A 25,465-nucleotide genomic window follows, 5' to 3' on the forward strand; every position below is an offset into this window, starting at 1 on the left:
GATGTAAATAGTTAAGTTGCAGCTTTGGACTCTTTCATGTAAGATGAATATGTTAATATGAACTGTGTTGATTTGCAACGTCAAGGTTCAGACCTCTGCAGTTCTCACAAGAAAGCACCAAGCTCAACTCAAAGCAAAGTTTGGGAAATTGGAGATAAGGAGGGCAGATCAAGGGAAGCTTAGATCTACAAGTGTATGATGGGGTGGAGGTGGAGCTCGTGGCGGGGCTGGGAAGTGCTGGGAGTGTACAGCAGAGGTGGCAGCAGCAGCAGGAATCTCATCAGCTCTCAGGCATCACAGACTAGAGCTAGCATTGTGCTGGATTATGCTTGCTTTAGGATGCACATGCTGGCAGCTGTGTACACAAAGGACGAGTACTTGTTCTTGTAGTGTTTCCTAGTCTGTTTGGAGGACACGCGTAGTTGCTGTCCTTGCAGCGTGGTCAAAGGGGGGGAAACAGTGTGTGAAGTAAAGTGATGGCTGAGTATCATCAATATGACATCAATAAACTGAATGCACAACTTTCACTGCACACCTTGAGCAACGTCTTCAGAAAAGACTAAATCCAGGTGAAGTTTCCTTGTTGTGATTCTGTCCTGATTGAAGGAGAGCCTCTTATCTTGGTTCACTCCCTCATTTTACTCTATCTCTCCGTCCTTAGACAGCACTGAGCAGCTTATTGAACACAGATGATGAATGGGTGCGGATTGATGGCAGATAGCAGGCTGCTGCTAATTGACACCGTTGTATCGCTTAATCTCCCGCCTTAGCATTCCTACTTCTCCTTTTCTTTCCTTTTTTAGCACAGCAATCCATTATGGTTTAGATTAGTTGCTTTTTAGGTGTTGTGTGTCCCTGTGTAATCTATTGTAAAGAAATATTCTTCAGAGGCTGCTCAAGGGCTCTTGGTTATTTTATTTTACTTTTTTTGAGCATTGATTTTTTGTGGACATTGTCGAGATATGGAGACCTTAAGGTTTGTTCTCTGCCCGATCTACATAAAGGTTTAATGTGTAAAAAATGTCAAACATTTTTATTTAGCTAAAGATAATCTAAAATGTACATTACAGTAGAAGCACACTCTAAGCACTTCTGATGGAGTTAGCCGGTGTTATAGTCTTTTTGGTCTCTGTACTGCTTGGAAAGATGAGGTTTCATTATTCACCAAGTCCTCAGCCACGCTGGACTGAGTAAAGTGCAGGTTGTACAAATCCTTGGGCCCTCTTGTGCGCCGAATCCCTGTCCGTTTGATGCTTCAGCTTCTCTGCTACCATCGGCTGAACAGAAGTGACTTAACTAGCAAATCTCTTGCAAGCTCTTTTCTCCTCATCAGAGGAGGTTCGAGCTTTTGGCAAGGCTATATTTTAGGCAAGAAGACAAAACACCTTTATTTTTTTGCCTTCTTTTCTTGGGCACAGGAACTCCAGGGCGTGCTGTACTTCTCTGGCTAAATCCAGTCCTTAACAGACAGGCTTTGCTGGGTTTATGAAAGGGTGTGTTTTGTTTTCTCTATGAGGCACTCTTAATTTCTTTATCTTTATTTTTCAGGTTTGACTCTTGCTGACACACACATACACACCAGCATAGTTGTACTAGTGGGAACGTTTTCATAATGATACCCTGCTCCAGGGACTTTTATTCGAGCTTAAAGTGTCGTCTTCCTTTGTTACTTCTCATGCTGCATTTTGGGATCATTCGATTTAGTAGCTCTCCTGTTTAACGTCGGACGTTCTACTCACCCAGTACACAACCTCAAACGTCTTCCTCCTTCCTTATCACGTTTTTCCTCATAACCCTCTGACACTTTATCATTCCCCTCTCGCCAGTCAACCATTAGCTTAACTGTGCTCTACTTCACCCTTCCTTGGCTGAAGGGTAGGGCTGGGCGACATGGCCTGAAATCCATATCGCGATATAATTTGAAACATGTGCGTTAACGATATATATCGCGATATATTCTTTTCTTCTGTATAACGTATTTTCCACACTATAAGGCGCACTTAAAATCCTTTAATTTTCTCAAAAATCTAGAGTGTGCCTTATGTATGAATTCTGGTCCCAGGTCCCAAAGTCAAACGAACACTAAGAGTTAAAAACAGTCTAAATTCTTTCATCTTTAATAAAATCATCAGCGTTGCTGCTTTACCAGGTGTAACAATTAAGTTTAACATCCATGCATCCATGAAAACAGAAGGTTTTTTTGGGGGTTTTTTTGGTTTTGTTTTTTGCCTGTCCCGTTTGGCTCTTTTGCCATCAGAATTGTTGTCTAAAGGCAAAGAAAGATGCCCAACGGATTTACTTTACCAAATTGACCATCCCAGCCTTGCCGTAATGGTCCATTTGATTCACCTTTTATTGTTTATTTTATTTTCACTTGCTGAATACGGGACAGACTTGACTGGGGGAAAGAAGGGGAGAAAGAAAGAGGGAAAGAAAAACAGCTGAGAAGAGGGACGGGGGAGAAGGGCAAAAAACAAAAACCAACAGAATGAGCAGAAAAAAAAAGAAAAAGAAATAAAAAAATGCATATATCGATCACCTGGATCACCTGCTGAGAAAGAAAAAAGAAAACAAGCAGAAGAGAACAAGAGTAATAGAATAAACAACATCACAATGATATATGGGAATATGACAGTAAATACTAAATATTACCATTTACCATTTACTAAATATTAAACATTATTGTGCAGCACATAAGATCAACAGAACACAGTGTGCTTTGAGGTAGGAGCCAAAAAGGGTGTAGTTTGTGGGTGTGATCACCCATGTGTACACCTGTGAGCATGGGCGCGCTTGTTTTTTTTTTAAAAAGGTTCCTTCATGTAATGATCTGCTAGAGGGTGTGGGGGGGCCACAGCCCCGTCCTCCAGGGCATGAAGCAGGTATGGAGGAGATCAAAACTCCAGACATCCAGAGGCCCCCAGAATACAAGAGACCAAGGAAGACCAACAGAGGGGCAGCCGCGCCACTGTCCCAGAAAGAGCTGAGGAGAGTCCCAGATGAGGGCTCACTCAGCAGCCGCGGAGCAGAAGCCAGGGGGAGTTGCAGTGACGCGCCCGTGAGCTCCGCCGGCAGCCAGCCGTGCCTGAGTGACCGAGCCCCAGGCCGAGAGGCCGGGGGCACCCCACCTCCGAAGTGGCCCGAGCGAGCCCCAGGCTCCAGGCCTAGAGTGTGCCTTATGTATGAATTCTGGTCCCAGGTCCCAAAGTCAAACGAACACTAAGATTTAAAAACGGTCTAAATTCTTTCATCTTTAATAAAATCATCAGCGTTGCTGCTTTACCAGGTGTAACAATTAAGTTTAACATCCATGCGTCCATGAAAACAGAAGTTATTACATTTAACTGAGTTAGAAGTTAACAGGAAGTTAGCTCGCTAGTTTACACCTAAACATGACATACCATGTTCTGACTGAGAGATTTTTGTAACTAATTAAAACGTACAGCTCTGCTACCACTTCCAACATAAATGAAAACAGGAAACTAAACAGCAGTGACGTTTGCAGGGTTACTGAAGTTGGACTACCTGGTATATAATGTTGTGCTACATGAATGCTAGCGACACAGCTATGTTAGCATAACATTAGCACAGTGAAGCTGGAGGATGAACGCCAACTTTTTTTCCACTCGATAAAAGTTAACGTGAGGGATTCTGGTGGTCAGGGACAAATGCAGTCGCATAGCAGGATGCTGTACACGGGGCAAACTTCAGTCAGGAGAACAACTGAGATTATTCATCCACAATACGAGGTTAGTTATTAATATACTGCAACAACATGGGACTGGAACAGCTGCGAGAGAATTCAACATTAATGAATCAATGTTACGGAAGTGGAGGAAGCGCAGTTTTTGGCTTTCCCCATATTTCAAAACTGCTTCATCTCTTTGCTATGACTGTCGCCCGGCATAATTTGCAGATGATAATGGTTGTAGCCGCTGCGATGCTTTCGACCAAAACAGGTGCAGCTTGATGACATCATCAACATGCGCTATCGCGATAGAGCGGTATAGTCAAAATCTCTATCGTTGGCCGAATTTATATCGTTTCTATCGTATATCGTTTCTATCGCCCACCCCTACTGAAGGGTATGCTTTCCTGAGGCTCCTTGACTTGGAATCAGCCTCACCTTTCCCCGGGGCCCTCAGAAAGCCTGACTGTGGCCAGACAGCTTTTAATAATTTATTTAGGGGCAGTAATGTCGAGTTCGACGCCACGTTTTAATTTATTGCATCCTGAGTGCGGGAGAAGTGAGCGAGCAACCTTGCATTAAGCTTGGATCAAGAAGCCAGTTTGTCAGCGAGCCCCTAAGGATCCCTAAGGACAGATATCTTTTATCAGAAGTGGAAGCCAGTGACTGGCACAGGATCCACAAAAGGCTGTGCACGTTCCACTGGACCTTGAATCTTCAGCAAATGATGCAGTTCTGCAAACAAAGCTTTATTTTATTACTACTGGAAGACATTGCATATTTTAAATGAGTTGTGTACACACTTGGAGAGTCTTCAAATAACTTATTTTCCATTCTGTTTTTAGCGCTGGGCACTGAGTCAGGAGGGTAATTTGCATATATAATTAAACAGAACAAGGATGCAACTAATCAGTACTGACCTTTTTCAGAATGCCATTAGAACACTGTTCCCAGCAAAGCTGAACTTTATAGCCTGAGGTCAGTTGTTTAAAAAAATGTCTTTTCTTCAGCTCACAATGATTTTGTGTAAATAAATGTGTCTCTTTCTATGCAGCTGATAGCCTTCCCAGTCATTAACCCCAATAATGGGGCTTGGGAACCATTTTCCAAGTGTAATGATCTAACTCGGCTCAGTTCAGAGTGCTAATTGACTCTAAGTTACTGAATAGAGTGGGGCAGGTAAATGAAGGAAGCAGTTTTTATTTTTAGTGAGCTGCTGAAGGAGGTGATGCGTACCGAGACTGAGAGCCCAGGTCTTTTTTCCCATCAGGGACCTGGAGGCTGGAGGGTTGCAGAATTAGGGGAGAGGATCCTAGACGTAAAAAGTGCAAACTTTTTGACTGATCAGCAAGAGGGAGGAGCAGATCGATGAAGGGCGTGTGGGGCTTTGAAGCCTGAGAGAACTTGTCCAATCAATGGAGTGTTTGCTTATTAGTGTCTTCAAAGATGTGAAGAAAACAAGCTGTATTCCTCCACAAAGTGTCACTTAGTCTTTCAACAAAAGACAACAGGGAATAACACAAAAACTTTTCCTCTTGCTCGCCTGTTGGCCTTCGCTTCATTACTCCTGTGAGCTTTGTGTAATTGGGCAGACAGAAATAGTCATCATTACAGCATGTGAATGAATTTGCAAATAGATTACAAGAACTTGGAAGGATGTCACTGTTGGAGATTATTTAAATTTGTCTTTAAGAGAAAGACTGAGGGGTTCAAAAAAAGTGAGAAATATTTTCTGAATGGAAATATTTGCATTTTTTTTTAATGTATTTATTTATTTATTTTTTACAGAATTTGTAAATACATTTCATCAGGGTCAAAGAGAACAGGAAGTGCACACATTATTGTGGCATTTCTAACACCCTGAACAAAGTCCTTATGACCAGTACAAGCAGACTTCCTTTTTCCTCCGACATAAGAAACACTCTTTCTCCCACTACACCGTCCAACTGCAAGCCTTTCCCTCTCCGCCCTCTCTATTACTTTCGATTTCCTCTCCCTCTCTTGGCTCCGTGCTGTTTTGGTTATCAGTGATTGCTTCAAATGCCTCCCTTTCCCTCTCCACCCTGAGAGCTGTAATTTTGTCACACTCCAGCGCAGCAGCGGGCCGTGACAGGGCGTTGCACCTCCGACCGTTGACTTTGTATCATTTTCCATCAGCAGGAAATGCAGCACCTGACCTTGTTTCTTTGAACAAGGTCAGGTGGGTTATGCGGAACCCCATATTCACTGTCACCTGTAGCCTATAGACATGTTTTTTTTTCTTTTTGAAATCCACGGCCTTTCAATGAAATATGAATAAAAATGGTCCTTCTGATTTTTCTTGCCTTGAAAGAAGCTTTAACTTTAAGTATCAAGAGGTGAGGAGCTTGTTGCCTATCCTGCATTGCAGTGTTGTTATCCTAATATCAATGCTAAGTTATTAAACCTCCACGCTTTGTTAACTCTTGTTCTTACAACCAGTGCACTATAGCTGGTGCATGGTATCATAAGCATATGGTTTTTGAGCTGCCTGTCTTTTTTTATATTCTGCTCCATGGAGCCAGACTTTTATTAAAGTTTTCAGAGTGGTCTTGACCAATATTTCCTCAGGCTTTCTGAAGGTTTTTAACGTTTTCCTTTGGCTGCTTTTTTCACTAATTTTCAGTCTTGTTCTTGTTCTTGTACCTGACCGTTTTCAGAGGATTTGTTTGTTTGTCAAGCCAATTAACACTGATCAGTGAATCATTCAAGCATCATCATTCTGCCTAACTCAAGCGATGACTCAGTATTGTGTCTACGCATAACAGACAACTTGGCAAAGAACACCAAATTGTGTCTTTAAGCACTTTGTTACTAGCAGCCTGTTGCAAAAACAGATCATTTGATCATAGTTGAATCTACGAAAATGCCAAAGATAACACAGTTAGACAGGAATAAAATTATATTTTTGTACCAACAAGGTGATTCCCAAAGAGCTGTTATTTCTCAGCATGGTGTACAGGACTAAAGGGAAGTGGCAGCAAAATGAACAGCAGCATATTATGTGAACTCTCAGCAAAGGTCTATCGTTTCCCCTTTTTTCCTGTCTAGAACATCACGTTTATTTAAAGACCTATGGGAAAATAAAGAGCAAAGATAGTAAAGACCACAGAAAAGGAAAGAAATGGAGAAAGAAGTAAAGATAACGCACATGCCACAATGGTGTTCGCTGTTAACTGACTTTGGGACGCAGTCCTGAAGAAACAACTTATGTTAGGACAATAACGTGGAAACCCAACTGAGTCCTTGAAGAACTTTATTAAGACCAAACTTTTGCTCTCAGACATCGACCTGGGGATACAAGACTGCTGCAAGATTTTTCTTTTGACCATGGCTACCCAAAGTTATCCAAAAAAGAAGGGAATATGCTCCACTGCGTAAACTGTGCAAGACACGAGCCCCAGCAAGGTTTCGGGTCTATGTTGACAGCCCCATTACATATAACAGAGGAACAACAAAGGAGGATTAAAGGCCAAAAATTAAGGGCCATTCGTGAGTAAACAACTTATGGAAAAGTTACGGAGTAGAGACACAAGTAACTGTTTATCAGGACAATTTAGAATCAGAAATGCCGCTCTCCAAATCACTAGGTCACACTTGGGAAGACATTTTGATAATAAATGTGGTTTAATCTAAGTATAATATGGCGCAACTTGAGAGTAGGGAAGCACACACGCAGAACCAGAGAGGATCTCTGTGCTCCCAGGAGGGGCCCTTCATTTGGAGGATTCCCTTCCCTGTTCAGAACTTCACTTTTGGAGTTTATACTATACATGTTTGCTTAGGGGAATATGACATAATTCCAGGAATATAATATAGTAAAATTAAATGTTAAAGCCCTGCAAAGCCCAATCAAAAGGAAAAGAATTGCAACCAAGATGAAAATGGAAAATGAAGTCATAATATTCTGGTAAGGGATGCGTATAAATAATATGGAACATTAAACAGTTAAACAACTGGTTTTTAGACATACATATTACTCATCATACAAACCAGGACATGCAAGAGGTGTCGCAATATTAATCTCTAATAAAAAAAACCTTTCAACTAATTAGACAAAGAGGGGCTATATATCCTAGTAACTGGACTCATTGACCATAAGCCATGTTTACAGACCACTAGGTAATGGTAAATGGCCTGTATTTATATAGCGCTTTACTAGTCCCTAAGGACCCCAAAGCGCTTTACATATCCAGTCATCCACCCATTCACACACACATTCACACACTGGTGATGGCAAGCTACATTGTAGCCACAGCCACCCTGGGGCGCACTGACAGAGGCGAGGCTGCCGGACACTGGCGCCACCGGGCCCTCTGACCACCACCAGTAGGCAACGGGTGAAGTGTCTTGCCCAAGGACACAACGACCGAGACTGTCCAAGCCGGGGCTCGAACCGGCAACCTTCCGATTACAAGGCGAACGCCCAACTCTTGAGCCACGATCGCCCGTAATGACCAAATGCTAATTAAGAAAATATTTAACATGATTACTGAAGAGACCAGAGGTACCCTTATGTATGGCAGAGACTGCTGCAGCCCTCTCTTGACTCTACTAATACAACTAAAAGAATGAATCTGAAGACATGTACAGTGAAGAAGGGTTATAAGGTTCCCAAAACATTATCTGAGATCTATGATATAAATGATTTACTGATTATAAGGAAGGTATACATAGATGGAATTTGTTATGCAAGTCAAGTGGTAGTAGAGTTGACATAAACAACTCGGTCAGTCCTGGTTGAAACACCAATGAAACTATTTAATATGTGGAGCAGAATGCTCTCAGGATTCATATGGAAGCCCAGAGTGAGATGCACAACACTACAGCTTCCTGCAAAGTCATTTTAAAGCTGCAGAATTGAGATATTTAATCTACTGGTGCAACCCTTCCTACAAAGCAAAATAGTAAGGTGGACATGACTCAAATAGATTTACCATTTCAAACAATAATCGGAGACAGAAAATCACATTTAGAACTGAAAGAAAACTGTGGGACAAGAACACCCCTAAATATCTGGTTTGGTTATATGAATAACTAAAATTAGGAAATCCGATGAAACAGCTACGGTGGGTAGCATATGATAAAGAATTTGCTCCAGCCCAGCAAGATAATCGCTTTAAACGATGGTCAGCCAGAGGTCTTTGGACATCAGATGCAGGGGAAATGCACAGTTTTGAAAGACTTAAGGGCAAACATGATTGGAAAGGCAAGACTACTTCCGATATTGGGGGTTAGATCCTATTTTAACAGTAACATGGAACCTAGGGATGAAAGTAATACTGGCCTAATCATCCTAATAACTGATACGTACAAATCTAAGATTACACAACTGAATAGATCTAGTTCAGGTCACGGGAGGGAATTTGCATTGGAAAAATATGATTCGATTTTTCTTACTACTCAGAAACTAAAATGAAAGCAGAAGGTCCAATGTAAACATGGACGTTGTTGGAGACAGTGTGGAGAACTGGTAGCTGATCACTTTCACATCTTCTGGGGTTGCCCAGCTATTCAACCATATTGGAGTGAAATTGTAGAAGTAATTACCCAGGGAGCTGGTAAGAAAGCAGTTACCAGGAAATGGCTAATGAAAGAACTCCCAGTAAAGACAGAATGGAAAGAAAAAGTACAGGAAATATATAAAATGGAGAATTCACTTTTTCTGAGTGTAGAATGGATCAGTTCAGTAAATACAGGAGGTAATGGGAAAGCTATATTGTAGTTAATATGTGGAATAAGGTATTTTGACAGAAAACCTGAAGTAGATATGTATTTGCTTGTTGTTAAACCCTTTTATTGTCAATGAATGATGTAATGATGCCTTGCAAAGCTCCTTTTCATCTGATCCATCTACTGTTCACTGAAGCCTCATCTGAAACTCAGTTAAAGGGAAACAGGAAGTAAAGACCGAGGTACATCAAATTATATAATAACTAGACTGAAAATTAGTGGCATCAGGTATTTTGTAGTGTTAAATCCAAATTTGAAATTTCTGATTCAAATCAATGTCACTATGAATTGGGGAGATCAGGAGAGAGGTTTAACAGTGGTGTCTTTAGCCATTAATAAAACATGGTAGAGGCTCTGTCGTGGTTTCATGCTGTAGTTCTGTGAGTGGCTGTGGGGATCCTGTCAGAAGTGATGGAAATATGAATGTAGAAAAGTACCATCAGATTTTAAATCGTCATTGGCCTCCTCAGAGCCCAGACCTCAGCATTGATGAAGCAGTGTGAGATTATCTTGACCGGGATCAGAGCTCAAGGTAGAAACAAGAAGCCTAGAGAAATATTCCTGAAGACTACTTAAAGAAATGATAAGAAAGCGTGTCTAAAAGAGTTCAATCTGTGTTGAAGAGCAAAGCTGGTCACTCCAAATATTGATTTTAAACCTGTTAGAACTGTATTAACTCTGCTTTTTCTTTTTCTTTTTCTTTTTTACTGTATTTCAATTTAAGTTTTCCACATTTGAAGAAATTGTTTCATCCATTTTCCTAGCAAAATATAAAGAACCAAGGAATGGCTCAAGGCTTTTGCAGAGCACTGTGACAGAGAGAGTTGGGAGAGAGGGAAAGAGTTGTCAACAGTTTTTCAGTCAAATGAAGACACCTGGCCACAGTTTAAGTCACAAACTTACCTGCCACAAGCAAGACGTGTGGAATACCTCCAATCTGCTGACAAGTTGTTGTTATCTTCCTCCGTGCTATGTTAGGTTTTGTTCTAACAATCACTGCGCTGCTGCTGACACGTGGTATAGTAAACACAGAGCAAGACCGAATCCAATCGATTGGCCTATTGTCATCGATGTCCAGTCTAGCTTTCTGAGTCACTGTCCAACCACTATCCAATTCAATTACTGAATCAGTGCATGTCTGATGTTCCCTATCCTAAATCTGCTGCTGTTACAGTGACAATAACGTGAACATTTCAAATTCAGCTACGTCCTTTTTTGAGTGAACCAGTTGTGCATTTGTGTTTTTAAACTGCTTTTTTAAATCTTTGACAGTGTATGTACATTTCCATGACCTATACACAAGCAGGGACAGACTGAATACGTTTGACACACTGAGTCACTGTCGTTGTGAAAACGGCAGTATGTTATTTTTAATTATATCCATACAATACAGTTACATTTTCATATTTCAGTTATTTTCATGAATATTTTCTGCAGCCCTTTTTTTCATACCGCATCGTGTTTGGAAATCGTAAACACTTATTATTCATATCCGTGTATTTTAAAGCGGTTATTTTCTACACATTATTATTCACGCCATGCGCTTCACACTTTCCATCTACTTGATGTTCGAGTGTTGCATTGCAAATTGCAGGTGGCATTATATTTAATACACTTCATTTGCAATGTTCTTATTTATGCTCCGCTTCTCTCTGCTGGATTCTAATGTCATTTGTTGCTGCTGTGGCCCAATTAAAGTTTCATCTTGTCGTATGTCTAATGGATGATTACCTGGATGCTGTTCTGTTTTTCTCCACTCTATCTTAACAGCTTTTTTTATTTAATTTTTTTTAAAATCTGTCGGTTATTTCAGTTCAGTTTTTCTCAGATTCTCTTTTTTACTTCTCTCTGCACAGGAGCAGAGCCCCAGTAACGCCACATCCCTGGCCATGATGCAAGAGCCGCAGGAGGTGGTGGAGGAGACGGTCACCATTGAAGAAGACCCCGGCACCCCCACCTCCCACGTCTCAGTGGTCACCTCTGATGATGGAACCACACGGCGCACAGAAACCAAGGTAAGACGCAAAGCTGCACACACAGCATGGTCACAGTGCATAGGCAGTGGCTGATGCTGATCCTAAAAAAAAAAAAAAACTAGTGACGACATGATTAAATAGAAAGGTCAGTTATACAGGGGGGCAAATTATTTGATACGCTGTTGAACTGGTGCATTTCTAGCATTTAAATGGAGCAAATTTCTGTTCATTTCTTTGCAAGTGACCAAACTTATAAATTCAGCAGGGGATCAAATCATTTTTGTCCCCCACAGATATATTAAATTAAAGGAGTGATCCAGTTAAAATTTGAAACTTTAAAATGTTTTTTAAAATAAAGCTATGACCTGTGCATAACACTGGTAAGCCATACTTTTTCTGCGTACTATCACACGAGTAGGACTCTTCAAAGCAGCGGCATTGTTTTGGCACATTGATCCCAATAACCTCATAGTAGCAAAACTCCCCAAAGTCCCTTTGATCCATTTCAGTATTGCTCAAATTATGCTTATGGATTACTGCTTGGTACCGTATCTCCACTCCCAGACTTCCATTCTTAAGAACTATAAATCCCATAATCCTACAGCCCAAAGTGGTTTCATCTCCTTCTCATGGCTTTATTTTCTTCATTTTCTTTCTTTTATTTGTTATTGTTATTATTATTATTATGAGCAAATTCCCCTGATGTTCTATCAGTTTTGTGCTCCTCAAAAGCTCCTTTGTTGATTCGTCCTTTACTGTGTTCTTTTGTTTTTCTGTAAGGGTATATCAGCTAACGTGAAGGTGAGTTGACTTTTGTACCAGTATAGCTTTTCCCATCACGCCACCATTATTTGTGTGCCCATACAGGCTATAGCAGCAGCGTGCAACACAACTCTGCATCATCACAAGCTAAAAGCGACCTCTCACTTAAGCCACTGCTTGCTGCTTCCACCTCGGTTGATCTGTCCCTAGCAATACTCTCTTTTGCATAGTTTTTCTCTGTCTTTGTTTTATGTAGTGTCTCAGTATTCCTTGGTGGAATCATAAATTATAAGAAAGTCTATAATTTATAACTTTGATATACAGCTGCAAGCAAAAGCTTGACAGTCTGTGGCCTTAGCAGTAAATATGGAGGCGACATTAGAATCAGACTCTTTGAATCAGTGAGTTTGGAAAAAGGATCAATCAAAGTCGGACCTTCACAATAACGTCTGAGAAAGCAAATAAGGACACAAACACATCAGATTTGTGGGTCCTGCACAAAAACAGCAACTCATTATGCGTTCTCTCTAAAGAGTTTTGACTAATGCAGTCCATTTTCCTTAATAAATAAATGTCCAAGTCTAGTTTTTATCTATATCTAATTTTAGGACTTTTGTGAAAATCTAATGACGTTTTAGGTGATATTTATAAAGAAACACAGTGAAGTGTTCACAAACATTTTCCTGAAACTGTACGCTTTAAATTATAAGGTTGGGGAATTTTAATATCAGTGAAATTGTTTTAGTTTTCTTGAAATCAAAGTAAATTTGGTGTTTGTTTAACATGTAAACCAGGACAAAATCATTTGCTACCTTGCTGAAGATCTCAGAGCTGTGAAACCTTTTCAGGCGGTATCGTTATTCTGCTAAAGCCTGAATTCATTGTTGTATTGGATTTGACCAAACAGCATCATCAGAATAATGCTGGGATTGAAAATTCAGTTTTTGCTTCTACATTTTAAGGCATTCAGAGATAGGGTTGTATTGCAAGATCTTTGCGGGGGGATTCAGATATACGCCTTTGTGGCTACAGTCAGCTGCTGTAGCTGGAGGCTTCCAGAGCAGTGGTGAGGAGCTGTGTGGAGCTCTTACTCCTGTGACTGTGAAACTGTAATTAAAAAGCCTGGTCTAATCCCTCATCAGGGAGGACCCGTTGCCCTCCAGCCTGTTTACTGCTAGGGAATTGGCCACACAAACTCTCTCGCACGCTTTTATGCATTACAGCGCAAGACTTGTTAGGAGTAACACACACAAAACGCACGCAGTAAAACATCACACTAATCAAGGGCTTTGCTGCCGAGGACGGGGAAAGAACGAGGCTAGTTTTAAGGGCCTGCCACCCTGCTGAGAGGTGGGGTTGCCTGTTTTCTGGAAGTCACTTTGAAGGGGAATGTAGATTAAGCAGATTGCTCAGGGTGAACTTGTGGAAGGTTGTAGGTCTGTGGTGGTAAACAGATCCAGACCCAGTTGAGAATTTACAAAGAGAATTTTGTCCTGCTCGCTTTCCTTGTCTGTCTTTTTCCTCAACTCCTCTCCTGTCTTTGACTCCCTTTTCTGAAGTGTTCCTTTACCCTATCCCTCTTTCCATTTCTCCCAGCAAGTCAGTTGTATTTATGTGCATACGTGCTCTTTTAACCCAAAGGTTTGCCATGCTTTCTAATGCTAACACACTCCTTTCCCTTTATGGTTATCCCCCACCTGACTGTTTGAAGTTGAAGCACTGGAGCTTCTCCTACATTGCTGATTTGCAGGCAAAAAAGGAAAAAAGTTTGTTCAGTTGTAAATATTTTTCTTTTAATTCAGTATTCGGGAAAATTACTTGGTTGAATAATGGCAAAGGAAGAGAAAAGTGGGGGTTTTTTCCCCCCTGATTGTCCGTTGGGAAAAAATAAAAACAGATGGGACTTGTGTTGTAGAACTGTGTGGTTGTGCAAAGAGACCGGTAAATCTCAGGTGACAAATGGAGTTAATCTTGGAAATTTCTCATTTAAGGCTGCAAAACAGCACTGAATAACCTTTCATTGGCAGATTAACTGCTGGTTCTGTTTATGCGCTCAATCAGGTCAATTCAAAAGTGAACTGGCCCGGACCCTGAACGTGCGTATGAGTTAGAACACATATACATGCTCAATTAGATCCACATTCTACCTCCTGCCCTACAATGCCATGCTTTTTTTTTTTTCTTTTTTCTTGGCTGCCTCCCAGCCCTCTTTTCCTGCTGGCAGACACTCTGAATAAAACACCGGTCATTTCAGTGCTAAAGTACAGTTGGACCAATAAAAGCAGCCTTCTTTCTCATTGGTCTGGATGTGAGCTAGTGTGTGTGTGTGGATGCAGACCACCAAACCAATAGCATTTTCATCGCCCATCATACACTGGCAAGTCAAACTGAAGCAGCAACTGGTTATTATCTTCCAGAGGGGAAAAAAAGGCCTAATGGTGATTTATTCATGTCTGGCTGTTATTAAAAAAAGAAATTGTCTTTGATGAAGATAGACTGCACACTCATCAAGCTAGGCAGTTACTAGAGCAGAGTAAGAACACTTTTCTCTCAAGATGCAGACAACTGCTGTAGCCATGTGACATGGTTTATAAGTATGGCCGAGCCCGGCACATAATTAGCTTTGAAATCTGACAAGAGTCTTAATTTTCTTTATCCTCCTAAAAGTTGATGATACACTGCAACAGTGGTGTCAGATATATTGTGAACCCCTTTTTAAAACTGGCTTCAGTGGAATGATTGCTAACGAAGCAGCTAATCAAAGGAAAATTGCCACCTTGGGACGTTCTTGAAATCGACACAGTTGTCAATAGCTCCGTGTCTGACACCCACAGGAAAAATGATTTGACTGGTGCTTCGGATACAATGTATTCAAAATTGCTGAATGGGTTTCTCAAGTCTTTGTCTATTCTCACTGCAGGAGGCTAATGAGAGATAGCAGGCTAACTCTGCGTGGGGCTACAGAAGTTGAAGCTTCCTGACAAATGCTGGATTCAGAGGAATAATTAACAATCGAGACAAAACTGAATAATAACGTCTGAGTCACGATTTCAACAGGCCTAGTGTTAAAGCCCACTTTCCCCCAAACATTTTATGCGACCATAAAATGCATGGAAAAGCAGCATGTAGCCACTGTGACGTCATCAATCGTTTAGGGAAGTTCCCTGGTGCTGAGCCATTTAACGATTGCCACCTCGGTATTTTGAAACTAGAGACAACAAGCGAGAAACTGATCTGGCTGAGAAACTGAGGGACACCACACGCTCGTATGCTCTAAAAGCCTGTTTTATCCTCCTCCTTGGCTCTAACTGGAACCATAGCTTACAGAATGAACATGATGTTGCGTTTATGAAGACTTGAAACTAGCCATTAAGACCATAACCTCAAATAAATCAAGTGAGAGGTTTCCCCCCCATAGGCTTCTACATCTGGACTTCTTTTTTAAAAACTGCTTTTAATAAGTTAGAGAGGTACGTTTAACCTGAAGTTTCAGTGTCACGAAAAGGTAACCTATGCTTAACACATTATGTTTGAATTCTGCTATAAGTGCCATACAGTGGGGCAAAAAAGTATTTAGTCAGCCACCGATTGTGCAAGTTCCCCCACCTAAAATGATGACAGAGGTCAGTAATTTGCACCAGAGGTACACTTCAACTGTGAGAGACAGAATGTGAAAAAAAAAATCCATGAATCCACATGGTAGGATTTGTAAAGAGTTTATTCGTAAATCAGGGTGGAAAATAAGTATTTGGTCAATAACAAAAATACAACTCAATACTTTGTAACATAACCTTTGTTGGCAATAACAGAGGTCAAACGTTTACTATAGGTCTTTACCAGGTTTGCACACACAGTAGCTGGTATTTTGGCCCATTCCTCCATGCAGATCTTCTCGAGAGCAGTGATGTTTTGGGGCTGTCGCCGAGCAACACGGACTTTCAACTCCCGCCACAGATTTTCTATGGGGTTGAGGTCTGGAGACTGGCTAGGCCACTCCAGGACTTTCAAATGCTTCTTACGGAGCCACTCCTTTGTTGCCCGGGCGGTGTGTTTTGGATCATTGTCATGTTGGAAGACCCAGCCTCGTTTCATCTTCAAAGTTCTCACTGATGGAAGGAGGTTTTGGCTCAAAATCTCACGATACATGGCCCCATTCATTCTGTCCTTAACACGGATCAGTCGTCCTGTCCCCTTGGCAGAAAAACAGCCCCATAGCATGATGTTTCCACCCCCATGCTTCACAGTAGGTATGGTGTTCTTGGGATGCAACTCAGTATTCTTCTTCCTCCAAACACGACGAGTTGAGTTTATACCAAAAAGTTCTACTTTGGTTTCATCTGACCACATGACATTCTCCCAATCCTCTGCTGTATCATCCATGTGCTCTCTGGCAAACTTCAGACGGGCCTGGACATGCACTGGCTTCAGCAGCGGAACACGTCTGGCACTGCGGGATTTGATTCCCTGCCGTTGTAGTGTGTTACTGATGGTGACCTTTGTTACTTTGGTCCCAGCTCTCTGCAGGTCATTCACCAGGTCCCCCCGTGTGGTTCTGGGATCTTTGCTCACCGTTCTCATGATCATTTTGACCCCACGGGATGAGATCTTGCGTGGAGCCCCAGATCGAGGGAGATTATCAGTGGTCTTGTATGTCTTCCATTTTCTGATGATTGCTCCCACAGTTGGTTTTTTCACACCAAGCTGCTTGCCTATTGTAGATTCACTCTTCCCAGTCTGGTGCAGGTCTACAATACTTTTCCTGGTGTCCTTCAAAAGCTCTTTGGTCTTGGCCATGGCGGAGTTTGGAGTCTGACTGTTTGAGGCTGTGGACAGGTGTCTTTTATACAGATGATGAGTTCAAACAGGTGCCATTCATACAGGTAACGAGTGGGGGACAGAAAAGCTTCTTACAGAAGACGTTACAGGTCTGTGAGAGCCAGAGATTTTCCTTGTTTGAGGTGACCAAATACTTATTTTCCACCCTAATTTACGAATAAATTCTTTACAAATCCTACCATGTGAATTCATGGATTTTTTTTTCACATTCTGTCTCTCACAGTTGAAGTGTACCTCTGGTGCAAATTACTGACCTCTGTCATCATTTTAAGTGGGGGAACTTGCACAATCGGTGGCTGACTAAATACTTTTTTGCCCCACTGTATATGGAACCATGACGCACTTAAGATGAGGTTTTTTTATATATATACATATATCTGTTTTCTGTGTATTATTGTAGGGTCTTTACCTATATAGTATCCTATTAGAATCTTCCAGATTCCTGATCTGATTCCTGATCTGGCACCTCCACCACTCCTTTCCCCTTCCACATTTCTACCTCGTCCTTTTCCAGCTCATCTCAAGCCTCATGCACTAAACTGAAATCAGAGCTCTAACACACTAAAATAGGCATAAACACGCCTTTTCATTCTCAATTTTGTCCCAGTTACTGTCAGCAGATCAGAATTGCTACCCTCCCATCTTCGACAGTTACCAAGAGCCAGCTAAACAACAACAAGAACAGCTGGTTATAAGCTAACATTATGCTAATGTTTGACTCCAGCAATGATAGCTCCACCTCAAAGAAAGCTTCAGTCACTCAGGCCAACAGAAAAGTTGAAATCCTTAAAAATGTTGGTGTCGCTGTCATCCATCAGAAGTGAGCTTCATTGGCTCATCGACCTGTTTCAGCCTCCTTTCACAAAGCTTTACAGCCTCCTCCAGACTGAATAGCTGTGGATGCTCCACACCCGACATTATAACATGAACAGTCATCTGACGGATTTATTGCTAGGTGTTGATGTTATTAACATATAGTGTGTACAAAAAAATTTTTGATCCAAAAAATAGAAACACTCTGACCGGCCAGCTGTGGCCATTTTGGGTTTCAAACAGTTAAAAGAAAGAATATCACAGTCTCATGACGGAAAACACATAGTAGCTAAATATCTGAATTATGGGAAGAGCTTTACTCCTTCACAAATATTTGACCCCTCCTCTAAGGTCCCACTGGCACTGGAGGAGACTTCTCTTACACATCTGTGGTTTAGTGGTGATTCCAGCTCATTAAAATAGCAGTGTATCTGTTTATTAGATCATTTTGTTATTCCTAAGCTGTTTCTCTTTTGCGCACCATTGCTTGTTACACTCAGACTATGTGAATCAGAACTGTATGGATCAGTGTGTAATGAAACAAATTTTCCCACGAATCCCTTCAACTTCAGGTCACCAAAGTGGTGAAAACCATCACCCGTCGCACCTACCATCCATTGTTGGTATCTGACAACTTGTTAGTGGAGTCCAGGCCTGCCACACGCACCCCCACCCCGGTCACCAACTCGACCCCCACCCTATCTGAGACAGACCCAGTAAAGGACGCCGAGCCTGTGTGATTTGTGTTGTTTCTTGCCTCCCCCCGCCTGCCTGAATTTTCCCAAGATATAATAACAGTTTTAATTTTCCTCATTCTCTTTAAGAGAAGATGAAAACTAATCGAAGGTTTTGCAATCACAAGCTGCTCAAAAATCTGATCACTCCCTCAGTTTTGCCTCACTAGCCCATGGCCACCTTGTCAATTTAAGTGCCCGATAAAGTGAATGCCACAGAGGTTGTGAAATGTCTTGCAGTGCTGTAAAGTGGACAGTTTGCCGCCTGCTACTTTCCCCTCTGTTTTAACAGTTTGATAAACCGTCTAGGACTGTGTCTTAACTGCCTGTGGGTTTTTTTGTTTGCTTTGTTTTTTTGTTAAACATTTTTCAGTACTGCTGTCACTTTCCAAGCATGTACAAACACAGAAATCTTGAGTATTGCTACATATTCATATATATTTGCAACCAATTTAGCAATTCTCTTTTGAGCCTGTTTACACCACTTGAGCATATTTCAGAGGCTCTTCTGAAACCCTGGTCCCTCGTCTACCCGTGCGTGACGGTTTAACGCCTTGTGAACTTGAGCGCACATCAAAGAGCGTTTGAAACCTATCCGATAGCTCCCTTTGCAGCCCTTGCAAATCGCCTAAAAAGCTGTGTTAGTACAAGGCAGCCAGGCGTGTCGAGGCTGGGAAGCTGTAGCATTCAACGTACCCTCGTCTCAGTTTCTGTCAGAATAAAATAGCACCAAATATTAACCAAATGTGATTAAAAAATACTAGAAATGTTTATTTATTTATTGTGCACATGTAGCCACCTCATGCACGGTATGACATTCAGCCTCTAGCTCTTGTTGGGTCACCGAAGCCCAGCAAGTAGCACCAGAGCAGTCTAGACTTGAGGTCCTGCTATGACCTGCCACAGTGAACAAGATGAAAGCAAGCTCATTATTGTGATTCTAAGGTCATGCACATCCTTTAGCTGATGTAACTCAAGCAAATGAGCTCTTTGGGTTTTTTTTTTAACTATGCCACTCCACCTCAGCTTTGTGCAGTTAGAAACAAATGCAAACTATTCAGTAATTACTGTGCTTAAAACATGGAAATGAACCTTGACGTTCCTGAAATAGGCTGTCTTATGTAGCTCACAGTGAGAGTGTAACCAAGAAACAAGGCCAGTGAAAATTTCTATTTGTTTCAAGCAAGTTAATGAGGATGCCGTGTTTAACAACTGATATGTGGTTTATGCGTTTGCTCCTGGCGCCGTCCTTTGTGGTGCGGTTTAATGCTTCATTGTGGTTCCATGATATTATTACGTGCCTCTGCTCCTGATTAAAATCAGAATCATGGCATTGATGGGAAAATAAAGACGGCGTTTTCAGATTAACAGGGCCGGTACTGAAAATGAAGCCCATCGGAATCAGGAATGAGCAGGGTCTTTTTTTGTCTTTTTCCTTAGATTTTAAGTTTTTAAGGGAACAAAACTCTCTGCAACACCTTGTCAGGCACGACGTGAACTACATCAGACCTGCGCCCCTTGCAGATGACGGTTAATTTTCATCAGCTTCATTAATTTTAAAGATGAATTTATAGCCACGGACAAAATAGCCAATTATCAGCCACAGCAGAATTCAGTGGGCAGCAAATTGCTTTCTATATGGGCAGAGAGCCCAAGGAGGGAGTCGCTGTCTGTCATTCTCCAGCCAGAAAACCACAGAGACAGCAGAGGAAGCAGAGTTATTTAGCTCAAGGATGATGCGAATTTGAGAAATGCGTGCACGCAGGTCTGGCTTTAACAGTCCCTCAGCTATGGACTGTGACGCTACATTGCTCATCTGGAGCCATTCGGGACTCAAGGTCCAGTGGAGCTATACAACTTCCATCAGGCTCAGTTGCAGCACTATTCAGCCTGAATTTGCACTTCCTGTGTACACACAGCATCTGGGGTTTAAATTTGGAGCGTTTGTCTTAAAGCAGATCGGATGTACTGCCTGCTTTTTTTTCTAACAACCAACGTGTTACACAGGCTGAAAATTGAATATTGGTCAGTTAGTACTATGCCTCGTTGGCATAAGGGTTTAAAGATTGAGTTAAACCTTAACATTTCCAAGTGCTCACATTTATTATGTGTGTTGTCAGCTTAAAGCTGACCACTGTAGCATAGGTTTGGTGTAACATTGTTCTACGCTGTCTGACAGTGTGTATCTGTTTCCCCATGCAGGTGACTAAGATGGTGAAGACGGTGACCACTCGGACAGTGCGTCAGGTGCCCCTCGGCCCCGATGGCTTGCCGCTGCCTGAAGGCACGTCCCCGCTGGGCAGCTACACCGATTCCATTGACCGGCGATACCTGAAGAATGGAAGTGACCGCTTCATAACGCCTCAAGCAACCTCAACCCTGACGCGCTCCTACAACAACTCCTACAACGATTCATATGGAGAGACACCGGAGAGCCAGTACATTCGCCATTATGGTCTTCACGATGGCTACACCGATTTGACGGATAACTACGGCAGTCTTTCTCGTGGTGTCAACTACCGGCCGCCGCGGTACCCATACATGCCTAATAGCTACCGGCCGGAGAATAGCTACACCCTGCCTATCAGAAAGGATGATTATGGCCATGTGGCGCAGCCCCAGGTGCCTATGGGCAGCAGCACTGTGGATCTGAACCGCTCACAACCAGAACGCTTCCAGCCTGAGCCGTATGGTCTGGAGGATGATCGCCGCAGCTTGGGCCCCGAAGAAGAGGAGCCATATGAGCTGGAGCCTGATTACTCCACTGCCAACCGACGCACCCTGCCAGGGGCCAACCGTGGGCGCACCCACCGGGAACCGCTGCGTGATGGCCCCCGAGTCAGGTGAGGGTTGCTTTTACAAAGGAGTCCTTGGCTAATATTTGACATAGTGAGATTGTAATATACAGCCATTTATACTGCTACTACTGCTTATGGGGAATAATTTGGTAAAGGTGTGCAAGTTCATACAGTGTATATATTTTACTTTTTTGCACTAGAATTCTGTTTTGGAGTATTTTATGCTTAAGATACTTTGTGTTAACACAAGTGAACTCTGCAATGAGAGAGAAGAGTATTTGTCTCATTTACACCATAAAAAAAGACTACATCATAGTAAACAGATGTCTCTTGTCTGTGAGCACCTTGTTTGAGAAAGGAAGCAAAGAATAAGTTGGTTTTGATTGCTGTTTTCCTCCAAGTAGATAGTGAACATGTTTTTATGTCAGGGGTAAAGAGGTGGGAATGAGAGACATGATGAGGGAGAGTCGGAGAGGACAGCGGGCTTTTGTCAGCTATCTTTCAAAGCCTTTCCTTTTTTTCAGGATCCTTTGTAGAGAGAGGCATAAAACTTGGCTCCGCTGGGCAGAAAAAAGCTTGTCAGCCTCTAACAATAAGATCCCAAAATGGACCCTTGTCTCCTAATAGTTTCCAATCAGTTTGTTGCCGCCCAAAGGAGAACCTGAGAAAAATGTCCACTCTCAAGTAAATCGAAGAGAGGGTTTGAAGTCGACTTGGTGTGTCTTAAAGACTTCTTTTCAATCAGCGATCTGTAGCAGATGGATATTTTCAAGTTCCTACACCTTTCCTCCACCAATCTAAGGGCTAAAATGTTTGGGCCTGAAGCCAAGTCTAAAGACAGGCTGTGGAGGTTTAAGTGCAGCAAAGAGCAAGAGAGGAAAGAGTCTGGATGTGTTTGGTTTTAGTTGTATTTAAAGAGGCTCTCCATAACTTCCAGGACATCATTGTTATTAATGACATCCACGTCCAGAAGGTTAGCCGAAGTTGAGAATTTGAAAGATAACATATTAAATTATTGGCACCATTAGAAATGCAATAGGAAGGTGTAACTCAGAATAAAGACGGAGTGGCAACGGCCCCATGCGGCTCATGTCATCGTCAACTCTACACGGATGGTGACAAATATATTTTCTTTTATTGAAAAGTGTTGATCTAAATATAAATCATAAACCTAAATAGCTTAATTACTGCTACATATGATTGTGAGCAGTGTTTAAAACGACACAAAAAGAAGAAAGAGAACAGTTTTGAACATTTTGTTACAGGTCAGGCACGTTAACCCTTACATTAATATCAACAATAGGGGTTTTTAAGTGGAAATATAGGAATTTCCTCTCTCTGGCATTTGTTATGACCATCTTTGACCCTCAGTTAATGGTGTAGAATGATAAAGGTGCACGAGATAGGAAATAATGTCAATTCTTAAAATGTAACCCCTCTGGTGACCGTTAAATTGTAAGTGTAATAAGCATAACAATGTGCAAATGTTACATTTGAGTTACCTGTGTAAATTTAGCTAATACACGGAAAAATAAATGTTACTTTGTATTTGAAGTAAACATCTGTATGTCAGTTGCCATAGAGACATTATGAATCTTGTACACTAGCTGAAAGATCAGTGTTTCTGCCTCAATATCAGCATGTTGAAACTAAAGTTGACCAATGATACATGCTGCATAACAAAGGTATGGCTACCGGAAAATTAGTCTGTTTCAGTACAAAGCAACAGTTACTTATTATTGGCCAAAATCAGTATCACTTGTCACTCTACACATATCATTTAATAAGCAATGAGATTAGCAAGCAGGATAAAGTTAGCCATATAGTGGTAACTGAGCTACTCTATTATTAATAGACTAATCTGAAAATTGCCAGACCAGGCCCAGGAGTTCGGAGGAATTAGCAGAGCTGAAGCAGAAAGTTTCTCCTTCTTATTCTCTATGTGAAGTTCTTGGGAGCCAGTCATTCGTTGAACAGTTTGTTAACTTGAATTTTCTAGCTAGTGTTACTCACTGAGAAAGGCACTTGTTCATAGAGTTCAGGACATGACATAGAAATCCTCATTTACATAGAAATCCTCCATAGGCTGCTGAAGGAAACCAAAAGGGTTGTGGAAGGTCTCATTTCTCAGTAGCAATCCGTCATCCAAAGGCATGAAAAAAGCAGGATAGCACATGTTTTACAGTGATGCAGAAGTCTGCTTTCATCCAGCATCTTAATTAAACTTATGTACAGACCCACTTGTGCATTTCAGAGTACACTGATGCGGATGAGGCTCCGAAGAACAGATGGCTAATCAGAATATCTGTCTTTACACACTTTTGACTTAGCTCTGAGTCTGACAATTACACACATAGTACCTGTCTGTGTCTCACTCACTCACGCACACACACACGCACGCGCACACACACACACACACACACACACACACACACACACACACACACACTTAATAATAATCCACATCTTCACAAAACGAGTCACTCCCCCATCCGCTTTGTGAGAGGCGCTTTCTTTGACAGGCAATTTGTAGCCTGCCTTACATGTGTCACAACACAGCCCTAACAGCCACATACACCCCTCAGACATGCACACTGACAGCTGCTCATGTGATTGCCCACACAAACTTGCGCACACACACACACAAACACAGATTTGTAGCAGCTCGTGGATGACTGCTGTCCAAAGAAAGACGATCTTTCTTTCTTCTTTGCTTAGTTTTTCCTGCACTCGTGTCAAAACAACAGCATCCAAACAGCCTTTTCCCTTCCAGTAACAGTAACAGTGACAGTGAGCTCACTCCCGAGTGCCCAGTCTCTCCTGAGCACTCGAAGCACAATTAATATTCTTCCAAGAAAGCACTGGCTAACCCAGCGTGCTGTAATAAATCTGGGAATTTAAGGACTTTAATAACAGCTTATCATTACGTTGCAAGCCCTCAATTATGCTCAGAAATGAAGATGTTTTGTAATAAAACCTCTTTATGCATTGGAGTCAAGCACTCATTTTGTCACCTCCGTGGATGAGTGTTTGCTCATGGACAGAAATGATGATGTCTTTTTGGGCTTCTCTGGATGTGCCTCATTTGAAAGTCTTGTATTACCATAGCTATCAAGTACACATACATACAAAAATGCAGAGACTTGCATACGGTCATTGAGCCAGAAAGGTGAACCATAACATGACAGGATGTTAACAGATGGATCACATCGTGAATTTCTTTACATGGCAACATCTGCATTTGCTGTTTCTCTTCTTCAACCTTCAGCTTCTCCCTTTGTCATCTGTTAACACAGTCAAACATTTTTTCAGTAATCTTAGTGAACATCAGACATGAGATACCTTATGTCCTGTAAAAGAACTTAACTTTGAATCTCTGCTTTGTATCTGTGAGCCAACCATTGAAAGGAGGGATCATTTTTTTACGGTTTATGTTCATGAAAGAAAACTCCAAGCAGCAGGTGCTAATTGTAGCTTCCGTATAGTGTGTGATGTGTAGAATTAGACAAGCCTGATGGAGCTTTATCTGATATTTTGCTGGTGCATCTAATTGTCTGGGCACTTTATACTTTGCCATATCTTTCTGCATCTATCTATCTATCTATCCATCTATCGATCTATCGATCTCTCGATCTCTCTATCTCTCTATCTCTCTATCTATATATCTATCTATATATCTATCTATATATCTATCTATATATCTATCGATATATATATATATATATATATATATATATATATATATATATATATATATCTATCGAGATATATATATATCATCTCTTTCTTACTCCTGCTCAGGCTTTGCAGATACATGTTGCTCTTCCTTCCTCTCCCCATCCCCCACACTGTCTGAATGTGAATGCCTAGCACATCCTTAATGTGTGTGTGACACACTGTGTGTGTCCACGAGCACCTTTCAGGTGTGGGTGTCCTCAGGGCCAGGTTGATTAATAGCTGCTCTTGAACCCTGCCAGACTACTGAAGCTTTTTTAAACCAGTCTTTAATGGCTCATCTCTCCTTGGACAGTCAGCGTTGGGGGTCACTCCCCCCACACAGACATGTAAATACATGCAGACACATTTAGTGACCGCTTAATTGCATAG

General features: G+C 41.6%; 1 protein-coding gene across 6 annotated transcripts in view; it reads left to right on the top strand.

The window, feature by feature from the left end:
• Positions 1–25,465, top strand: part of arvcfb (ARVCF delta catenin family member b) — a 251,388-nt gene that overhangs the window by 151,528 nt on the left and 74,395 nt on the right. For 2 of the 6 annotated variants that reach the window (XM_086313099.1, XM_086313102.1), the window contains 4 exons: positions 11,296–11,454; positions 12,196–12,216; positions 18,399–18,542; positions 20,763–21,403. In XM_086313099.1, the coding sequence (XP_086169225.1) occupies positions 11,296–11,454; positions 12,196–12,216; positions 18,399–18,542; positions 20,763–21,403 (965 nt within the window). The remainder of the gene's footprint in view (positions 1–11,295; positions 11,455–12,195; positions 12,217–18,398; positions 18,543–20,762; positions 21,404–25,465) is intronic. The other 4 variants (XM_086313100.1, XM_086313104.1, XM_086313101.1 and 1 more) reach the window with 2 other exon arrangements.

The sequence above is a fragment of the Aulonocara sp. 'chitande type north' Nkhata Bay genome, linkage group LG12, assembly GCF_057382095.1.
Source record: "Aulonocara sp. 'chitande type north' Nkhata Bay isolate Kocher_YH1m ecotype deep benthic linkage group LG12, A_spYH_male_GT1.1, whole genome shotgun sequence".
NCBI classification, from domain to species: domain Eukaryota; kingdom Metazoa; phylum Chordata; class Actinopteri; order Cichliformes; family Cichlidae; genus Aulonocara; species Aulonocara sp. 'chitande type north' Nkhata Bay.